The sequence below is a fragment of the Geotrypetes seraphini genome, chromosome 18 (genome assembly GCF_902459505.1).
Source record: "Geotrypetes seraphini chromosome 18, aGeoSer1.1, whole genome shotgun sequence".
NCBI classification, from domain to species: Eukaryota; Metazoa; Chordata; class Amphibia; order Gymnophiona; family Dermophiidae; genus Geotrypetes; species Geotrypetes seraphini.
Genome location: NC_047101.1, coordinates 17,256,317 through 17,275,790, shown reverse-complemented (window position 1 = coordinate 17,275,790; position 19,474 = coordinate 17,256,317). Strand labels below are relative to the sequence as shown.

Below are 19,474 nucleotides of genomic sequence, written 5' to 3'. Positions count from 1 at the left end.
GCTATTAAGCCATTCCTTCATTCCTGTGAACTGGTTTAGTCTATTGCAATTGATCTTCAGCTGCAGAAATCTATTGTGTATATAAATTTATAATGGACCGAATGGAGCATTCTGAGCACTTGTCATGAATTCACATAGCTGCGTATCAACTTCCAAAGGACAGAAAAGTAGTAGTATCATGACTAATACTAAATTAACATGAGTAAACTGAGACACAGAGAATCTTTGTTAAGGTAGAAGCTTAGATTCATATCCCATAATTTTTCCTGACTCATATGGATATGTTCTCATTATGAAGGGTATATTCTTAATAACTTCCTTCTCATGTCATAGACCGATGTTTTAGTTGTTTCTATGAGCTTTAGGTATAAACATGTGACTCTGACATAGAGAATGACACAAGGACAAACTTTGTTCCTGCAAGCTCAATCCCTGTCCCCGCCCCCATCCCTGTGAGCTTCAGTGACTAAGACAAATCTTCACAGGCCTGCCTCCATGGCTATCCTTTGGCTGGGTCCCTCCTTCTAATGTAACTTCTGTTTTGTTTTTGCGAAAACTGGAAGTTACATCAGAATGAGGGACTGGCCGAAGGAAGGCCATGGAGGCAGACCTGTGAAGATTTATCTTGGTCACTGAAGTTCCCTAAGGTACAGATAGGTACGGGGTTGGGAAGAGATGTGGGTAGAAAGGCATAGAGGGTGGCCGACTGCAGTAGTCACGTTCTTCACCGCAGGAGCAAAGCTTTTTACTGCTCCTGGAATATTGGTCCCTGAACAGGACCAGCCCTAGATGAACCTTCAGTCAAACGCCCCTCCTGAGGTGGCTCAAGACTCTAACCCTGCCCTCCCCATAAGCTAGCATCTCCCCTTCCCTCAAGTTGTCTAGCATCTACCACATCCTTTCTCTACCTCCCTCCGTTTCCAGCATCCTCCCCTTCCTGTGTCTACTGCCCTCCCCCAAGATGTCAAGAATGCCCTTCCCTTCCACCCCCAATTGCCAGCAGCTTTCTTTCATCCACCATCACCCCTCTTGGATCCCCTCATTTTCCCTTCACTGTACAGTTACCATCCTACATGTGCCAGGTCCCTTACCGATGTAAAAAGAAATGCAGCATGGCATGGGGCCATGAGCACAGGTCCTTAGACAAGCACTCCCAGGTTCCAAACCTTCCGAACATCTTTCTGCAGGGAGTGGCACATGGCAGCGGTTGAGCACTGAAAGGGCCCACACGGTTCCGAGAATATCATTACAGTACCGCTCTCATGCCATAAAGAAGCTGGGTTGCCATCCCCTAAATTCTGCTGCCCTATGAAGACCTGTGGTCTACTTAGTGGCAGGGCTGGCCCTGTCAATTTTAAAATGATGAGTGGTGTCCCCATAATTATGCATTGTTAACATTCAAAATTCAGAAAACTAATACTCCATTATTCTTATATCGATATTTAATACCCTACTCCCCAGTTAGATCTCTTAGATCAACAGATCAGTATTTGTTGACCATTCCATCATTGAAAGTAATTGGCACCAGAAGAACCACAACCTTTTCTATTTTCGGACCTCAGCTTTGGAACAAACTTCCAATCTATTTGCGCACTGAAACCTCCTTAGAAAAATTTAAAAGCAATCTAAAAAGCTATCTTTATAAAGATGCTTATGAATCTTAGATCAGACAATCCTTTTGACTCTCCTATTTACTTTTAGATCAGGTCTTACCTAAACAATTACTCTTAGACTAAGTCTTCATAAAAAAAATTTTTTTGCTCTCTCTTTAATACCTCTCCTAAAGTTGTTCTTCCCTAACTGTTATTTTATTTTTAATTGTTTATTTTAAATCAAATGTAATTTAACCTTTCATTCCTTACATATCTTTAATGTAACTATGGATAAAACTGTATGTTTATGGTTTTAAACTGTTTTATTTGTCCCCCCCCCAAATTATTATTAGACGCATTGAAAATACTTGATATTGCGTTTAAATCAAAATCTCAATAAACTTGAAATTTTGAATGCATTGATTGCCGTCCCTGATAATGTACTTGTATTTAATATATAATTCAGTAGTTAGCTAGCTAATTGAGGAGGCTGATAAACCAATGTCTACTTTTAAATGGCTTAACTAAAATTTAGCTTTCTAAGTATAATTAGGGAGCTAAATGTCACCAATCAAATTTTGGGCTTGCCCAAGGACTGAGGAGCCAAGTGGTTAGTACTGATTTTCGGCAGTAGGCACCCAACTTGACCCAAAAAACCTAGGTGCTGAAATAGCAATCCTAAATATAAACAACCACCCTTCCTCCCAACTGTTGACATGTTATAAAAATTAAAATAAGCAGTCCAAACCATTCCTTCCCAATAAAAAAAAGCTCCCAGTAGCGAAGTTTTCCTTCCTCTATCCTTGCTGTTGACGAAAGAGTGCGCCAGTTGGCCATCTCTTCCCCCGCTTTCCTGTCATTTCACCTGCCGTTTCAAACAGGAAGCACAAAAGATGACAGCATAGTAAATGATAACATAAGACGAAATGATCCCGATTTGTTATACAGTGATACACACTATGAAATTACTAAATATGCTCAGAGTTGTGTAATCTTGCCAAGGACCGAAGTCCCTATAGTGAGATCCACCACCCAATCATCGCATATATGAAAAATACAAGTGAATATTTCTGAATTAGTGACTTCGCTGTGTTAAATCAACTCATGTGAAAAAATATATATATAATAAAATTTAGTACTTAGCTTTAAGCATTTTTAAGGGTCCCAACACGGACCATGTTTCGTTGCCTTTTTCAAGGAGCCCTTAATTAAAATAAAGTCCTTTGCACTGACCAAGTGGAGTGATAAGTCTCATTCAAAATGCCCATGCTGTCAAATGAAATATCCTCACATGAAGAATCTTACTTCCTTTCTGCATATCTATTTTCGATCTCTGCATTCAAAACAGAAACATCTTTTCTTCCCAATAATTTTTTGATTTCAGCATAGTAAATGATGGCAGAAAAAGATCGATATGGTCCATCTAGTCTGGCCAAAAGGTGGCCAGAGTTGTATCCTGCCGCTCTGTGCAGATTACACCTATCTGTGTCCTATTTAAAATGTGAGGGTCATTTGTTTTGCTTTGATTTCATCTTTCTACAATGCGTAGTAACATTTTTCTTAAACTTGGCTCTTCCTCTCTTCTCGTCTCATGCTGTCTCTTTCCCTCTCCCCCCCCCCTTGTGTCTGTTCCGTTCCTTTCCACCTGTTTCTCCCCTGCTTTTGCTTCTTTCCATCCTCCCATCTCATCTCATGCTGTCTCTTTCCCTCTCTCTCCCTCCCCCCTCTCGTGTGTGTGTCTGTTCCTTTCCACCTGTTTCTCCCCTGCTTTTGCTTCTTTCCATCCTCCCTTCTCATCTCATGCTGTCTCTTTCCCTCCCTCCCCCCTCCCGTGTGTGTGTCTGTTCCTTTTCACCTGTTTCTCCCCTGCTTTTGCTTCTTTCCATCCTCCCTTCTCATCTCATGCTGTCTCTTTCCCTCCCTCCCCCCTCCCGTGTGTATGTCTGTTCCTTTCCACCTGTTTCTCCCCTGCTTTTGCTTCTTTCCATCCTCCCTTCTCATCTCATGCTGTCTCTTTCCCTCTCCCCCCCACCTTGTGTCTGTTCCGTTCCTTTCCAGCTGTTTCTCCCCTGCTTTTGCTTCTTTCCATCCTCCCTTCTCATCTCATGCTGTCTCTTTCCCTCCCTCTCCCTCCCCCCTCCCGTGTGTGTGTCTGTTCATTTCCACCTGTTTCTCCCCTGCTTTTGCTTCTTTCCATCCTCCCTTCTCATCTCATGCTGTCTCTTTCCCTCCCTCCCCCCTCCCGTGTGTGTGTCTGTTCCTTTCCACCTGTTTCTCCCCTGCTTTTGCTTCTTTCCATCCTCCCTTCTCATCTCATGCTGTCTCTTTCCCTCCCTCTCCCTCCCCCCTCCCGTTTGTGTGTCTGTTCCTTTCCACCTGTTTCTCCCCTGCTTTTGCTTCTTTCCATCCTCCCTTCTCATCTCATGCTGTCTCTTTCCCTCCCTCTCCCTCCCCCTCCCGTGTGTGTGTCTGTTCCTTTCCACCTGTTTCTCACCTGCTTTTGCTTCTTTCCATCCTCCCTTCTCATCTCATGCTCTCTCTTTTCCTCTCCCTCCCCCCCCCCCCCCCCCGTGTGTGTGTGTGTGTCTGTTCCTTTCCACCTGTTTCTCCCCTGCTTTTGCTTCTTTCCATTTACTTCCTGTTTCTTTCCACCCGGTGTGCAGGCAGTGTTTTGGAGATGGTCTGAACTGGGCCGGCTGTGCAGTTATTGTTCTCCTGGGCCAGCAGCGTCGCTTTGACCTCTTTGATTTCTGCTACCACTTGCTGAAGGTGCAGAGGCAGGATGGGAAGGATGAGATCATAAAGAACGTGGTAAGAGCCATTCTGCTGTCACACACTGTCCCTGAGGACCAGAGAGGTCCAGATTCCTGTTGAGATTTTGCCAGCAGCATGCCATACTGCTCATAGAGAGCAATGAGACCAAATATATGTATGAGTAACTACTTAGGAAAATACTGGGAATGAGCACTGGCTCCAGGTAAGGAGGAACAAGCAAGAGAGTCACTTTTAGATTCTTGCATAAGCCTATTCGGGGAACTCCTGAATGTCTGTTTTATCATTTCCTCTGTGAGAAATTCCCTAACCCTTATTTGTCCTGTTTGTTTTAATTAGATTGTAAGCTCTTATTAGGCAAAGATTATCTCTTGCATCTGCCCATCTAGCAGTGCTGTAGAATTGATAATGTCAAGAGCTTTATGCAGGAACTGGAACTCTGCTCTTCACTCCCATCATTTATTTATTTATTTATTTATTTTTTGTAAATCTTTATTAGTTTTCCATTTTTAACAATGCAATACAGTGAATTTAAACATAAATGAATCAAACAAAAGCACTTTAATTATACAAATATTTCAACAACGAACATTTTCACCCCGCGGAGCTCATTTGCATGCAAAGTTTTAGCAGCATCGTTTGTCTTTTTGAAATCAGAAAATTTACCGGCACTAAAATGACCCCCCCCCCCCACACACACAGGATTTTAATGGTAAATTTAGAACATTGGGGCCATAGCAAAAGTGGGGCTCCGCATATAATAAAAACAGCCATGCGTTGTGCAATAAACATTTGGGGTTATTTTTGGGCTCCTTGTATCAAGCAGCAATAGAGCCTTTTACTGTGGGCTGGTGAGGTAAATGCTCGGACGCTCATAGGAATCGAATGAGTGTTGGAGCATTTATCTCCCATTCTCGCCTTCAGAGTATACATATGACACAGGACCTACATTTGTTGGAGCTTTGGTCCTCGACCTGGCAGCTGGGCTTCAACGCTAAGAAATGCAAGATCATGCACCTCGGCAGCAGAAATCCGTGCAGAACTTACACCTTGAATGGTGAGACCTTAGCTAGAACTTCAACAGAACGAGACTTGGGAGTGATCATCAGCCCAGACATGAAAACTGCTGATCATGTGGAGAAGGCTTCATCTAAGGCAAGACAATTGTTAGGTTGCATCCGCAGGAGTTTCGTCAGCCTGAAGTCATAATGCCATTATACAGAACCATGGTGAGGCCTCATTTGGAATACTGTGTGCAATTCTGGAGGCCACACTACCGAAAAGATGTGCTGAGAGTAGAGTCGGTGCAACGGATGGCCACCAGGATGGTCTCTGGGCTCAAGGATCTATCGTACGAGGAAAGGCTGAAAAATTTGCGGCTGTACTCACTCGAGGAACGTAGGGAGAGAGGAGACATGATCGAGACGTTTAAGTATATTACTGGCTGTATCGAGATGGAAGAAGAGATTCTCTTTCTCAAAGGACCCTCAGCCACAAGAGGGCATCCGCTCAAACTCAGGGGCGGGAAATTTCATGGCGACACCAGGAAATATTTCTTCACTGAGAGAGTGGTTGATCCTTGGAACGAGGTGATCGAGGCAAACAGCGTGCAAGAATTTAAGAGCAAATGGGATGCCCATGTGGGATCCCTTAGAGGGTTAAGCCAAAGGAACCTATCACCAGGAGTGGGATCCCTAGGATAGTAGACTTGGGGGTGGGTCAGTAGAGTGGGCAGACCTGATGGGCTATGGTCCTTATCTGTCGTCATCTTCTATGTTTCTATATTCAGGCCTTCCAGTCTCTTCTCGTACATCTTGTGGCACAACCCCCTCCCCCTACCATTTTGGTTGCCTTCCTCTGGTCCTCTTCAAGCCGTCTTTTATCCTTCAGCAGATGCAGCCTCCAAAACCGAACACAATAAGTACTTAGCAGAAAGGTTTGAGACTTTCCCAGGCGGGATCTTTTTGGGTGCTTTTTTGTCATTCATCACACCAATTGAGCTTTGCCTTTAGCCCTGCACCCAAAAAGCTTGCCCGGAGGCGCACACACCTGTGCCACATCAGTCACCCCCTCCTTTCTGAGCAAAAGATCTGTTTCTTGAATCTTATCCATATGCAACAAAATATATCGGCAAACTGCTACTTTTATCCATCTCTTTCCATGGGCTTACATTCCATGTGACCTATGAGAAGAAGTATAGAAACTGAGACAAGGCAGTAAAGATAATTTTTTTCTTTTTTTTTTTAAGTTCAAAAAAGTTTTATTTATTTTCAAGCATAGAATAAACAACGAGTAATGGTCATGTCACAACAGAGCAGTAAAATAACAATAGTAGAGAGCAGCTTAAAGGATTATGCATCAATATGTCATAAACAAGCTGTAAGCTATCAGCGAGAAATAATGATACTGTCAGTACATTTAGAAATATGGGAAAATATACATACATTATGAGAATGAGAATACCAAGCAGGCCAAGTTTATGCATTAAGGTCCATATTACAGTAAGATACTATAGGTGACCAAATATTACAATAGGATTTGTAAGCATTGCGTCGTTCAGCATTGATTTTTTCATATTTAAGTATTAAGCATTCAGAGTTCCACCACACGTTATATTCAACATTAGCCAGATTTTTCCAATTATATAGGATGTTCTGGAGAGCCAGCACCGTTAAAATGCGGAAGAGCTGGGCTTCATAATAGTCATGCATATGAATGCCTTCAAAATTACCAAACAATATAAGAGAATAGTCAATGTCTGTTTGTATAGAGAAAATATCTGAGATAGTACGCCAAACACTAGCTCAGTAACTTTGGAGTAAGGGGCAATAAAAAAGCAAATGAACTAAAGTACCAGTAGAAGTACCACAGGACCAGCACGTAGAAGGTAGATTAGCATTAATCTTGTTGGAGAGAACAGGCGTCCATGTGGCCCTATGTACCAGAAAATACATCGATTGGAGCAGAGAGGAGGATTTAAGAGATTTAAAACAGTGAGACCATATTTTTGGCCAGGAATCGTCATCTGCTATAAAATGTAGATCTACATTTTATAGCAGATTATGATAATTTTTTTTTCTGATACAAGTCATCAGAAAAGTTTATGCTTTGGCAGCACTAAGCCTCTGTTTATCTGTTAGAGCAGGCTTTCTTATATAGCAAATCCCTAAAGGGCAAGAGGAGCTAAAATAAAAATGGAGCAGCTCCGGCTCAAAATAGCTTTCAAATGACTATTGTGCTTATCCTGAAAAACTTGCAATGTACGACAGGTGCAACCCCTGCAAAACCCAAAGCAGGCATAGAGAAAGTAACCCGCACGATTCAGCGGGTACAAAGACCTCCCATAAATGAAAGCAAAGGCTTCGGGAAAGCCTGAACTGCACGGCAAGTTGGACCTCTAAAGAATAAACGTAGACATGGGGAAAGTAGACCCCTCAAAGAATAACTTAACAGCACGTACAACTCCCCTCCCCACCCCACCCCCACACACATAAAAAAATAAAATAAAAAACGGGGAGCAGGGCACGTACAACGAACCAAAAATAAAAGCAACAGTTTTAAGGCAGGGGTGTCAAAGTACCTCCTCCAGGGCCGCAATCCAGTTGGGTTTTCAGGATTTCCCCAATGAATATGCATGAGATCTGTTTGCATACAATGAATCTGTGTGGGAATCTGAAAATCCAGTTTGCCAGCTGTGCCTCCAGAAGAAGGTCCAGAAGCACTGTTCTACACGATGCATCCTGAACCTCCATTTTTGACGACTAGTGACCCTAGAGTGCTTCATGTGTTATCGACCTGATGACATCGGCATTTTCCTGAATTCCAGCTGTTCATAAACCTTGGGCCAGGAAAGGTTTTATTACAGGCCAAGCTATTTGTGACAATTTGTTTTCTATAATATGCCTTTTGCCTGCTCTCACCGTAACTGACATCTCCAGGGCTCCCTGGCCACCTCTCTTCCTCCGGGGCTCGGCGTGTGAGCAAGCTCCGCCCCCCAGTAGCGGCCGGGAACACTCCTGATCTGCGGCAGCGTTAACCCGGCGAAGGCACTGCAACCGCTGGCTTCTGCCATGGAGAGGAGCGTCCCCCACAGCCACTGCTGCCACCGCGAAGGGGAGGCCATGGTTAGCCCGGATGGCATGGTCGCCGAGGAGCCGCGCACGATCAAAATGGCACAATACCTGTCCAAAAAGAGACAAGTTCATCAGGTTTGGCATGCAGGAGGAGGATGTGAACATCTCGGTCGAGTTCGAAAAGCAGAGACACTGGATCTGTTGCTTCCGGTGTGTTGGCAAGGATCGGATGATACCTGGTGAAATTTGGTGGCCTACCAGTGAAGTCATCTCAATCTGGACTTTAATCCGACTGTTCTGTAATCCGACTGTTCTGATTTATATTTTTACTTTTTTTTTCCAGTTTATGTTTTATTGTTAATTTCATTCATTGATTTGCCCCTTGTTTTGTTTTACTTTTAACATTTAAATTTCTCCAAAATTCTATTGCTCAACGGTTCCTCCTTTCTGCAGCTATTCCTATCTCTCTTCTTTTCTACCTTTCAAAGTCCTTAGATCAATGTAGTCTTGTTAGAATGTTTATTTTCTTATTTTTTCTTCCATTTCTATTTCTTACTTTTATTACTCAACTAATTGTTATTTTTCCAGGTACTTCAGTTAGATTGTGAGCCTTCGGGACAGTAAGGGAATTTCTAAGTACCTATTCTTTATTTATTTATCTTATTTTTATTGTATCCTTTAATGTATATTTCTCTGTAAACCTATATTACTTATAATTTTAATGCACACTATTGTCTATTTTCTGTAAACCGCTTAGAATCCTAACGGAGTTTAGCGGTATATAAGAAATAAATTACATTACATTACATTACATTACATGGTAGTCCTTCGATATTCCTTGAAGGAAAGCGACCAGCCCATTTGTACAATGCCCTACAACTGAGGCAAGGGAGTGAAACTGGTGCGGAAAGAGTCTGCGTTTTGATTTCCTGTGTGGTCCATACTCTGAACTAATTATTCCTAGGATTCTAAAACGTTCTACAACATTACGCCTTTGATGCTTTAGGTTGGGATATCCTGGGATCCAAAGTAAATATGTCTGGAAATTAAAACATTTGTGCACCAGCAGAAGCCAGGGATAGATTTCCCAGCAAGAATTATTCAGCATCATTTGCTTTCTGTATTAACAATCCATCATCCAGTACCTTAGTAAAATAGATTTTGATGAAATAGAAAACATGGCTGTTTGGGGCATCAGGTGCTGCTTTGTTCCTCCTGAGTACTGGAAGGGCAGATAGCCTAAATCAGTGTTTTTCAACCTTTTTACACCCATGGACCGGCAGAAATAAAAGAATTATTCTGTGGACCGGCATCGGTCCGTGGACCGGCGGTTGAAGAACACTGGGCTAAGTCGTGGGCCAGACCCCGCCCATCTCTACCCAATCTCCACCCCAGACCCCGCCCCCATAATAGTACTAATTGCACCTTGCACGTCCCGTGCCTCATCTGGAAGCCTTCCCTCCGACGTTGCAACGTCAGAGAGAAGGCTTCCGGTTCAGGCACAGGATGCCCGTAGGAGCCACTGCCCGTGGCTTTGTGCACTGAATCAGTTAGGAAAAGGGAGCTGGCTCGAAGATAACGCCACATCGATCGCACCGTGGACCGCCGGTTGAAGAACACTGGCCTAAATCATGCTTCCGTGTATATACTGGGAGGGAAATTTCACACAACTTGCCTAGCTACAAAGTCTTTTATATGTGTGGAACAAGCACCTTTTTTTTTCTTAAGGGAAATACAGTATATTATTTCCCTTTTAAAACCTGGCTACGGCAACAACGTTCTGGTGGGTTTTGCATCTGTTTTTTTAAGCACGTGGTTTATTGCTGTAAAGCTAAAGCACAGATCAAATAGCCAATCGACATGCAACGTTCCAGTCCTGCCCTAACCACATCCCTGGAACCCCTCCCTAGGGGCTACCTATGAGCTTTTGATTGTGAACGATTTTCAGACAGACATGGCTTGGAAAATCGTTATCTACTGAACCTAATGAGAGAGAGAAAATCTCAACGTGTGTTCTTTATGCAAAGTAAATCTACTTGCCTTATACAACTGTGAAAAGATTATCAAGTGCAAAGTATGCTTTAGGCTTTCATGCACCTTGTGCATGCTATTTCTCTGGACAGCAGCGAGAGAGCTAAATAGTTTCATCGTTTATTTAAAATTTTGATTTCACGCCTATCAAAATTCTAGGCGAAAGTACAATATTGGTAAAATAAGTGTGCATTCGATTTTCACATGTAGTTTTTCCTCACCCAGTGTGAACATACACCCCCCCCCCAGCACCATTCTTTGAAATGCAGCTGAAAAATGGCATGCTGTAGCATCTGTGTGTGCTTTGAGCTACATTAGAAGAGGGCAGTTTTTCATCAGTATTTAATCCTTCCCTTAATAACAAAGGGCATACAAAAAGTATAGAATACGAACATGAACACAAGCGGCATATAACAGTACACAGCACTGCAAGACATTATAATACAATGCAAGCAGCCGCATTAGCAAAGATCACCGTAATGGCGGAAGAGATACATGGTGTGCTGAGGATACAAAAAAACAGAAAAGCAACAACAATGCCACAAGAAAACCAGAACCAGTCGAAGGAGTAGTCCACCGCCCACCCCCCCCCCCCCAGAATTCAAAGAAACTAGTACAACAGGCAAGAAACAAACAAATAAGGTTACAGAGCAGAACATGCTCCCCATTCCAGGAAAGAGTATCTAGGAGCGGCTAATAGCTCTCCGCCGCGCCCTCAGAACACACCAACCAGAAGAACAGCCCATAGCCCCCATTGGACCCCAAAAGAGATTTTACTGATTTTTAAGGAAACATCCTGAAGAATCCCCTACTCAAATACCACACTCACACCAACCATCGCATACCAGTCAGTCCAACACACGCACACCACACACGTCCACCCCAAACACACACCCCCCTACCTCCCTTCCCCAAGTCGAGAGACCAGAGGCAGCTGCAAGAACGCTTTCAAATTTCTCTCTTAAGAACAAAATGAGCATGTTTCTAAAAGAAAGAATTAAGAATTCCAGTAGACTCTAGAAAAAGTTGAAAATGGTTATATCTCCAGTTTATTGTACCCACCCATTTCAAGTGACCTTTCTAATGGGCTGTATTAGTCTTTAGGCCTGAAAAATCTTCCCTGTTTCTTAGGGTTTTCGTTGGCACTAGACTAATGTGTCATATGTAAGTGGGAGACCGAGTTCAGCTATTGTATATTCCTTTGTCTCTTGACCCTCAGTCAAACAGGTCTCCTAGTAGATCTGTGCATGAGCTTGTATCTATGTGCACAGATAATTTGTTTTGTATACTAGTTTATCACCTGTGAGTTCATGAGGAGTAGCTACAGTTGACGCCAAACAAAATACACATAATAGTAATTGTCTTCCATTTTACTTTCTTTCAGCCTCTGAAGAAAATGGCCGACCGCATCAGGAAGTATCAGATCTTGAACAATGAGATATTTGCCATTTTGAACAAATACATGAAATCGGTGGAAACCGACAGCTCCACTGTGGAGCATGTGCGCTGTTTCCAACCTCCCATTCACCAGTCTTTGGCTACTACCTGTTAATGTGCCGAAGGCATACTGTACCTCTGTAATGGGGTGGAACTCGGACCAGCTTATGAAGAGTGGATCCTGCGGCCAGGAACGAACCCGAGTGGAATAAAGATATCCCAGCATGCCAAGTTTGAGCGCATGCCCTTTCACAATGTTAAGCCATGGTTATTTCATCTAGTTTTTTTAAAAAAAAAAATTTTTGTACTTTTTTGTGATGTATAAGCTAACCCCCAAGACTCATGATGAACTTTAAAGGCATATAGGTACTATTGAGGTTATTAGGTTTCAGAATTTGAGGTATACCGGTAATCATGGCTCGGATAAACATTAGAGCATCATATTAGAACTGGTTTCCTACGACAGGCTAAAGGCTTGAATATCATGGCGGTACTGGAAATGAAAGTGGGAACGGAGATTTAAGTGCAATGAGTGGAAAATTCATAAATTATATTCAGAAGATTTTAAATCTTGTCTCTTTCTATCCTGGGAATAGCTTATGTACTTTTCTTCTGTCTTCCCTATGGATGGAAGAGTCCCCTTTGTTTATTTTGTATGTAGGTATGACGGCCTTCTAGTCTTTTCCGAGCTCGGAGAGATCTCTTTCACTCTTGCCATAAAGGAAGGGATATTTCTCCTAGTATTTCATTTGGATTGGGGAGGGGGGGTGAAGGGGCAGCAGAAGCTTTACTTCATATACTGCAAAGTAAAAAAAAAATATATATATATATATAAGTAGTTTAAAATACCCAATAATTAAAAAACCAGCATAGAAGACGGACACACCCACAAAGAGAAAAGTTACAATATACAGTAAATCTAAGTGGTTTACAAAATATCCAGTAATTCAAAGTCAACATATAAGACAAAACAAAGCTACAAAAGGAAAAAGTTACGATTTAAGTATAATGCATTACCATCATGAATGTGTTCATCGTCCTATGTGTGAGCTTTTTTGGGCTTCTGTTACTTTCAGGTAACATGCTACCCTTGGCCTAGTTTGCTTATTCAACTGACTTAAATATTAGCAAATCATCTCCACGCACCCTTCCTAAGACTTTAATGAATTAACGAGCTTTCTGTATTTGTGAAATCAGGCCAGCATGTATGTATATGGACAAAGCTAAGAGCGTTTCCCTTCATCTATGAGACTGAGCATTATTCTTGTCTGCTCTAAGAATTCAGGGCTAGATTCACAAGCCTTCCCAATTGGGCCCGATTCGGGCAGGTCCGATGAATTCACGAAGCCCCAATATGCAGATGGGAGCGATCGGAGGAACGCCCCCATCTGCCTTCCCGGATCACTTGATAGCGATCCCAGCGCATGTGCAGACCTCAGGGCTGGCATAGATTAAAAAAAAAAAATAGGTGATCTTTTTATTGGAGCCCTTGATTTTAACCCACTTAAGCCCGTGGGTTAAAACCACGGACTTGCAGTGCAGGGAAGGGAGGAGGCAGGCAGTGTGTTTGGGGCAGGAAGACGGGCTCGTTCGGAGCTGCAGGATAGGGGCTGACAGGGCGGCAGAAGGCAGGGCAGCCGGAAAGGGCTTCAGCGACTGGTCCTTGGCAGTTGCTTTTTTTTTGGATTGGCCAGCCCAGTCGGTGTTGCAGGGTTTTGTCTAGTGAATCGAGTCCCACGCCGTTGCCTTCATATGCCTGCACAGATCGGAGGATGGCCGGCAGAGAGGTAAGTGAATTGGGCCGGGTTCGCTAAGGGGTCGCAAATCGATTGGTACAAACGATTGGTCTGCTTTGTGAATCTAGCCCTAAGAACAAGATGATGGCAGAGTGAGACGATAAATGTGTAGAAGACAGATCATTCCATGTCTGATTCTACAACCGCGTTTTGCATCCATGCCACAGCTTTTGGACTGTATTTTTGCTGGAACCAAAATTAAATAAAATGTTGCTAGGGTAGATTTATTAAATTTATAGATACTTTAGCGTGTAGATAAAATTGGGAAGTCAAATATTTTATTCATGCAGTCCTAAGCAGTGTCCACTGTGTGATAAGTCATCTGAGTGGCCTTGAGCTGAAATATATTGAACAACAGTGGATCAGATCTCGGCTTTCCAAGGAATTGCAGTATCTGTTGTTTCATGTAGTGGGAAAAAAATGATATAAAATAGTGTCTTTTCTTGGAAAGTAAAACAAACTGAGAATACTCATGGAGTTCTAATAGGCTGTTTTTTTATGTAGTGAATTGTGTTTATTATTTTAAAAATAAAATATCCTATAGAGCAGGGTTTCTTATAGAGTATCCTATAGGGTACGTATAGGGTATCCTATAGAGCAGGGTTTCTTTTTAAAAAGAAAACTTACCACGAGAGAAGCAAGCACAAGACCAAGGGCTCCTTTTTACAAAGATTCGCTAGCGGTTTCAGCGCGCGCTTAGCCGCTACCGCCTCCTTTTAAGCAGGCGGTAGTTTTTCGGCGTGCTAAAACCGCTAGCGCACCTTCGTGAAAGGAGCCCCAAGAGGAAGGGGAGGATTCTTTTCTGCTGGACAGAATAAGACAATGATCAGAGGGAAAGTATGATTAATATTTAATGTTTCTAAAAATAATGGATTAACTTATTGTACCAATAAAAATTAATGCATGCTGCCCACTAATGTAGCACACTTGCCGTGTTAATAGGAAGAAATAGATAATTTATCAGATGTCGTTGATCTCAAGAACTGGAAGTTTTATTTTTTAAACTACTTTAAAAAAAAAAAAACAAATCATAGGGTAGAAATGTGTAAATCAGGGGTGTCCAACCTGCGGCCCCGTGAAGTATTTTGTGCGGCTCCGGTCGAGGGCGATGCAGTGTTTTCCTCTGCTGCCCCCGGGTGTTTACCGTCTTGCTGGCTCCCTCCTCTGTCTTGCTGCAGCGTTTGCGCAGCCCCAGAAACATTTTGTTCGGCCAATGCAGCCCAGGGAAGCCAAAAGGTTGGACACCCCTGGTGTAGATCATCAGAAAGCTGTAGGATTTAAGCCACGCTGCAGCCTTCTTGTACAGCAGGGGTGTCCAACCTGGGGCCCCTTGAAGTATTTTGTGCGGCCCCGGTCGAGGGCGATGCAGTGTTTTCCTCTGCTGCCCCCAGGTGTTTACCGTCTTGCTGGCTCCCTCCTCTGTCTTGCTGCAGCGTTTGCGCAGCCCCAGAAACATTTTGTTCGGCCAATGCGGCCCAGGGAAGCCAAAAGGTTGGACACCCCTGTTTTACTGCAGTAGTTCTTAAGCAGTCCCCGTGACACATTCAGCCAGTCAGGTTTTCAAGAGATCCACAATGAGTGTGCATGAGAGATTTGTATACCATGGAGACCCCGTGTGTGGATCTCTTTCGTGGGCCTACCCTGAACGCCCAAGGGCTTGCATTGAACCTTCCTGTATTGTGAATGAAGTGTGAGTAATTTGGGGTGACTGCCATTCCTCACAGGAGGAAAACCCGTGAGGACATTTAGATTTGTTTCACCCTGAGGCAGGGCACCTTCTGTGCTCAAGTTAATATTTCCGTCCGTTGTGTGTGATTTTGTGTGAAAAGTGCATGGATGTGAGTTTTCTCTTGGGATTCTCCACTGCAGTATTTAAGGGGGACAGCCTAGAGGTAACTGAAGTCTCTGCACCTGTTGTGGAGGGGGGGGGGTTACATTTCAAGAAAGAGTGCTCTGACCGCGCCCCCATGTTGCTCAAGCACATGTAGATCCCATTGAACAGGATTCCTCCGTGTTGAAACCTATGGAGAAAGAAACTATCCTGGTGGTTGTTTTTAATTCTCCGCGTGTTTTATATTCGCTTGCAGTGGATTTTGACTTCCTAGTCTCAAGTGAGGAGATGACGGGCAGAAGGAAACGCTGTAAACTAGAAAAGGTTTTATTTATTTTTGCCTTTTGAGCCGTGTGGGTTGTTTTTTTTTTTTTTTTTTAAATGTTGTTGGGCCTCCTAGTATTATTTAAGGGCCCAGAATGTATTTCTTTATGAATATTCAACATTTAGAGGCGCATTTTCAAAGCACTTAGACACAAACCACCTCTTTTTACTAAGGTGCGCTAACTCATCCATAGACTTAACATGCACGCGTTAGCGTTTAGTGCACGCTAAATCGGTTGACGTGTGCTAATCGGTTAGCACACCATAGTAAAAGAGGGCCTAAGCTCCATAGGTGACTGGGGTACTTTATATTAGAGAATGACGCGGTGACAAAATTCATCACTGTTCCCGTCCCCGCGGATAACCGCGGGAAACCATCTTCATGTCATTCTTTAAGGAGAGAGGGAAGAATCAGAGTATGAAAGGCCACAACCACTGACCCGCAAGCTTTGCTTTGAAGAATGCTGGTGTAGAAGGACCGAGGTTGAAACAGACACTACAGAATGACAGCCTCTGGTATCCAGAGCAGATATTGTGATGTCATAATGCTTCATTCCACCAGTGCCTAAGAGCCAATCACATCAGTGATGTCACAATGGCTTCATTATCCTTGGCTCACATAAGAATCAGAGTATGAATGGCCACAACCATTGACCCGCAAGCTTTGCTTTGAAGAATGCTGGTGTAGAAGGACCGAGGCTGAAATAGACACTAGAAAATGACATGGGATTATTTCCCGCGGTTATCCGCAGGGACGGGAACGGTGATGAATTTTGTCACCGTTTCATTCTCTACTTTATATGTCTAAGTGCTTTGAAAATGAGCCCCTTATTATACAGTGTTGATGCTAGAAAGAAATTAAACTATGTAAATGATCTCTGTCTGTATTTGTACGTATTTTTTAACCTGCTATGAGTAGGTGTGTATTCTGCTGAGCACCTTAGGTGTTAAAGTCCCAAATTAATATTTGCCCTGCGATATAAGCCGACACCCTTGCCCGTGTTACATTGACGCAGGTTTTCTGCCTGTGTGTTGGCGGCACTCCAAAGATGCAAATGCCTCTATATCCTCTTCCGTCCAAATTATTTTCAAATGCAGGTGTAATCTGCAGTGACGGAGATAGTTGCACAGACGTGTGCAAAGGGTTAACGTAAGTGATAAAAAGAAAGCCGTGAGCGCAGAACCGGTGTGTAGTAATATGGGAAACTGGAAAAGGAAAAGCCGCTGCCAGCAATGTGGCCATTCGATCCTCGGTTTATTCATGATGAGGTCATTAGCTATGTATGCAGTGATTTACTTAAGTAGCTGTACTATTCACATGCTATCATGCTGATTTACTAAAGGTAAACACTGAGACGTACTGTACACACTCGAATATAAGCCGAGAATTTGGGGCCAAAAACAATAGCCCCAAAATGGGGGTTTCCACTTATATTGGGACCATTGCCTACCCACCCCCTTCCCGGACTTATTGCAGGCCTTCACAGGGTCTCCCGCAAGATCGGTGGTCCAGCGATAGGCTGGGACATGAGGGATCAAGTTTATTAAGTATTTTGATTTATCGCCTATTCAAAATTCAAGGCGATGTACAAGTAAATAAAATTTTTGGTAACATACTTACAATTATTAAATTAAAAAATTAAAAAATGATAATCTTATATATAAGATTGTCTCCTGTCCCGGCCGAAACAAAAATAAAACCCACCTCCCCCCATGCACACACCCCGACTCCTCAGCAGCCTTTGCAGTGGATGGGACAAGAGGAATCCCCTTCTGCCTCCTGTGCCTGCCGATATTGACAACCACACCTCCCTCCCAACTCCCCCATGTACCTTTCGGGTCCCTGGTAGTCAGTCGGTGCACGGAGCAGGAGCGATCTTCCTGCCCTCCTGCTCCGTTCAAGGCTGCTGGCTGATTGGCTGCTGTGAGTTCTCACGTGTCAAGGCAGATCACTTGAATATTAAGCCCCCATCTTATATTCGAGTCAACTATTTTTCTTTTTAGGGGGAAATATGGGGGTCTCGACTTATATTCGGATTGACTTATATTTGAGTATATACAGTATTTATATTGTACTGTCATTTCATCTGATGATAGGAGGACCTTCGGATTTTTAACAACACGCCATCTGATTGTCTCACTCACAGATCTGTAAATACAACTTCTGATGTCAAAGGCAGGTTGCGTCTTCTGTAACTTGTGATTTTGTGACGGCCACTTTGCTGTTTTCATGGATGGAGCTTTGATGTCTTGCCATATTGGGATTTTATTTTTTTTTGGGGGGGGGGTGGGAGGGGTTGTATATTGTCCTGTATCTGTATAGTTTTGAAAAACGGACACTGGTCCTTTCAGATGAATGAAAAAAATAAAGTTAAATTGGAACAACAACAAAAAAAAAAGTAACCTGAATTTGCCTCCTTGCCTTTTTTTTTCTTCCACTGCAGAGCCGCCCAAGGCAGTTTACAATTAATGCAATGTATTTTTGTGTAGACCACGCAGAAACCTGTTTGCTGCGAGTAACACGATAAATCAGGGCTGCCCAATTCCGGTCCTCGAGATTTACAGGCAGGCCAGGTTTTCAGGATATCCACAATGAATATTCATGAGAGAGATTTGCATACCAAGAAGTCAGTGCATGCAGATCCATCTCATGCATATTCATTGTGGATAACCTGAAAACATGACCTGTCTATGGCTCTCGAGGACCGGAATTGCCTACCCCTGGTCTAAGGGCTTGATATTCGACCAGTGGCAGGCAGCCATTTTGAAACCACAAGTTTCATTAAGACCAGCTTAGATCATTGCAAAGAGGTTCTTGCAGATTCCCAAGAGGAGGAAAATGTGACATGTGAAAGAGATTTGGGATTTAGCTCACCCTTTTCATTTGTACTTCAAGGTGAGTTACATCCAGATAGAATAGGTATTTCTCTGTCTTTAAGGTTCTTACAGTCTTAAGGGCTTGATATTCGACTAGGGCCAGGCAGCCATTTTTAAACCACAGGTTTCATTAAGACCAGCTTAGATCATTGCAAAGAGGTTCTTACAGATTCCCAAGAGGAGGGAAATGTGACTAGGAAGAGGTGACACATCCCATGGGATAGCTGTAGGATTACCAGCAATCTGGAAGGCTTTGCAGCTATGTAAGGGGAATTTAGAGACAGAACTGGACATGGGGTTAGAGAAGGGGTATTTGTATTTATTTATACCCCCACCTTCACAATAGAGTACATACACAAACAGAACAGAATCACATACAGCACAACAAATCAAACATGAATAAAATATAATAGTGATAATGTAAAGCCTCCTAAAATTGCAAAGAGGCTACCAGCGCCTCGCGTCGAAAAACTATGAATCAAGTCCCATATTTCATCTTACAGAAGAGGTATTTCTTCAATATTTTCTTAAAACTACTCAAACATGTTTGCTGTCGTAAATATCCCGGAAGCTTATTCCACTCCCGAGGACCCACACACGAAAACACACTAGCTCTAGACACGGCAGCTGTTTCACTGTTGGCATATGTAAGTCATCTTGAGTCACCGAGCGCAACATGCGCTGTGGTTCATATGGCAGAATGCTATCCATCAAATGTTTTGGTGCCTTATTATGTATACA

At 43.0% G+C, this 19,474-nt stretch overlaps 1 protein-coding gene across 2 annotated transcripts in view; it reads left to right on the top strand.

Moving 5' to 3' along the window:
• Window positions 1–14,172, top strand: part of CYFIP2 (cytoplasmic FMR1 interacting protein 2) — a 111,439-nt gene extending 97,267 nt beyond the window's left edge. Inside the window, exons 30-31 of one of the 2 annotated variants that reach the window (XM_033927184.1) lie at window positions 4,256–4,403; window positions 11,853–14,172. In XM_033927184.1, coding sequence (XP_033783075.1) covers window positions 4,256–4,403; window positions 11,853–12,020 — 316 coding nt within the window. In that variant the 3' untranslated portion in view covers window positions 12,021–14,172. The remainder of the gene's footprint in view (window positions 1–4,255; window positions 4,404–11,852) is intronic. The other variant, XM_033927185.1, reaches the window with a different exon arrangement.
• Window positions 14,173–19,474: the final 5,302 nt, after the last annotated feature.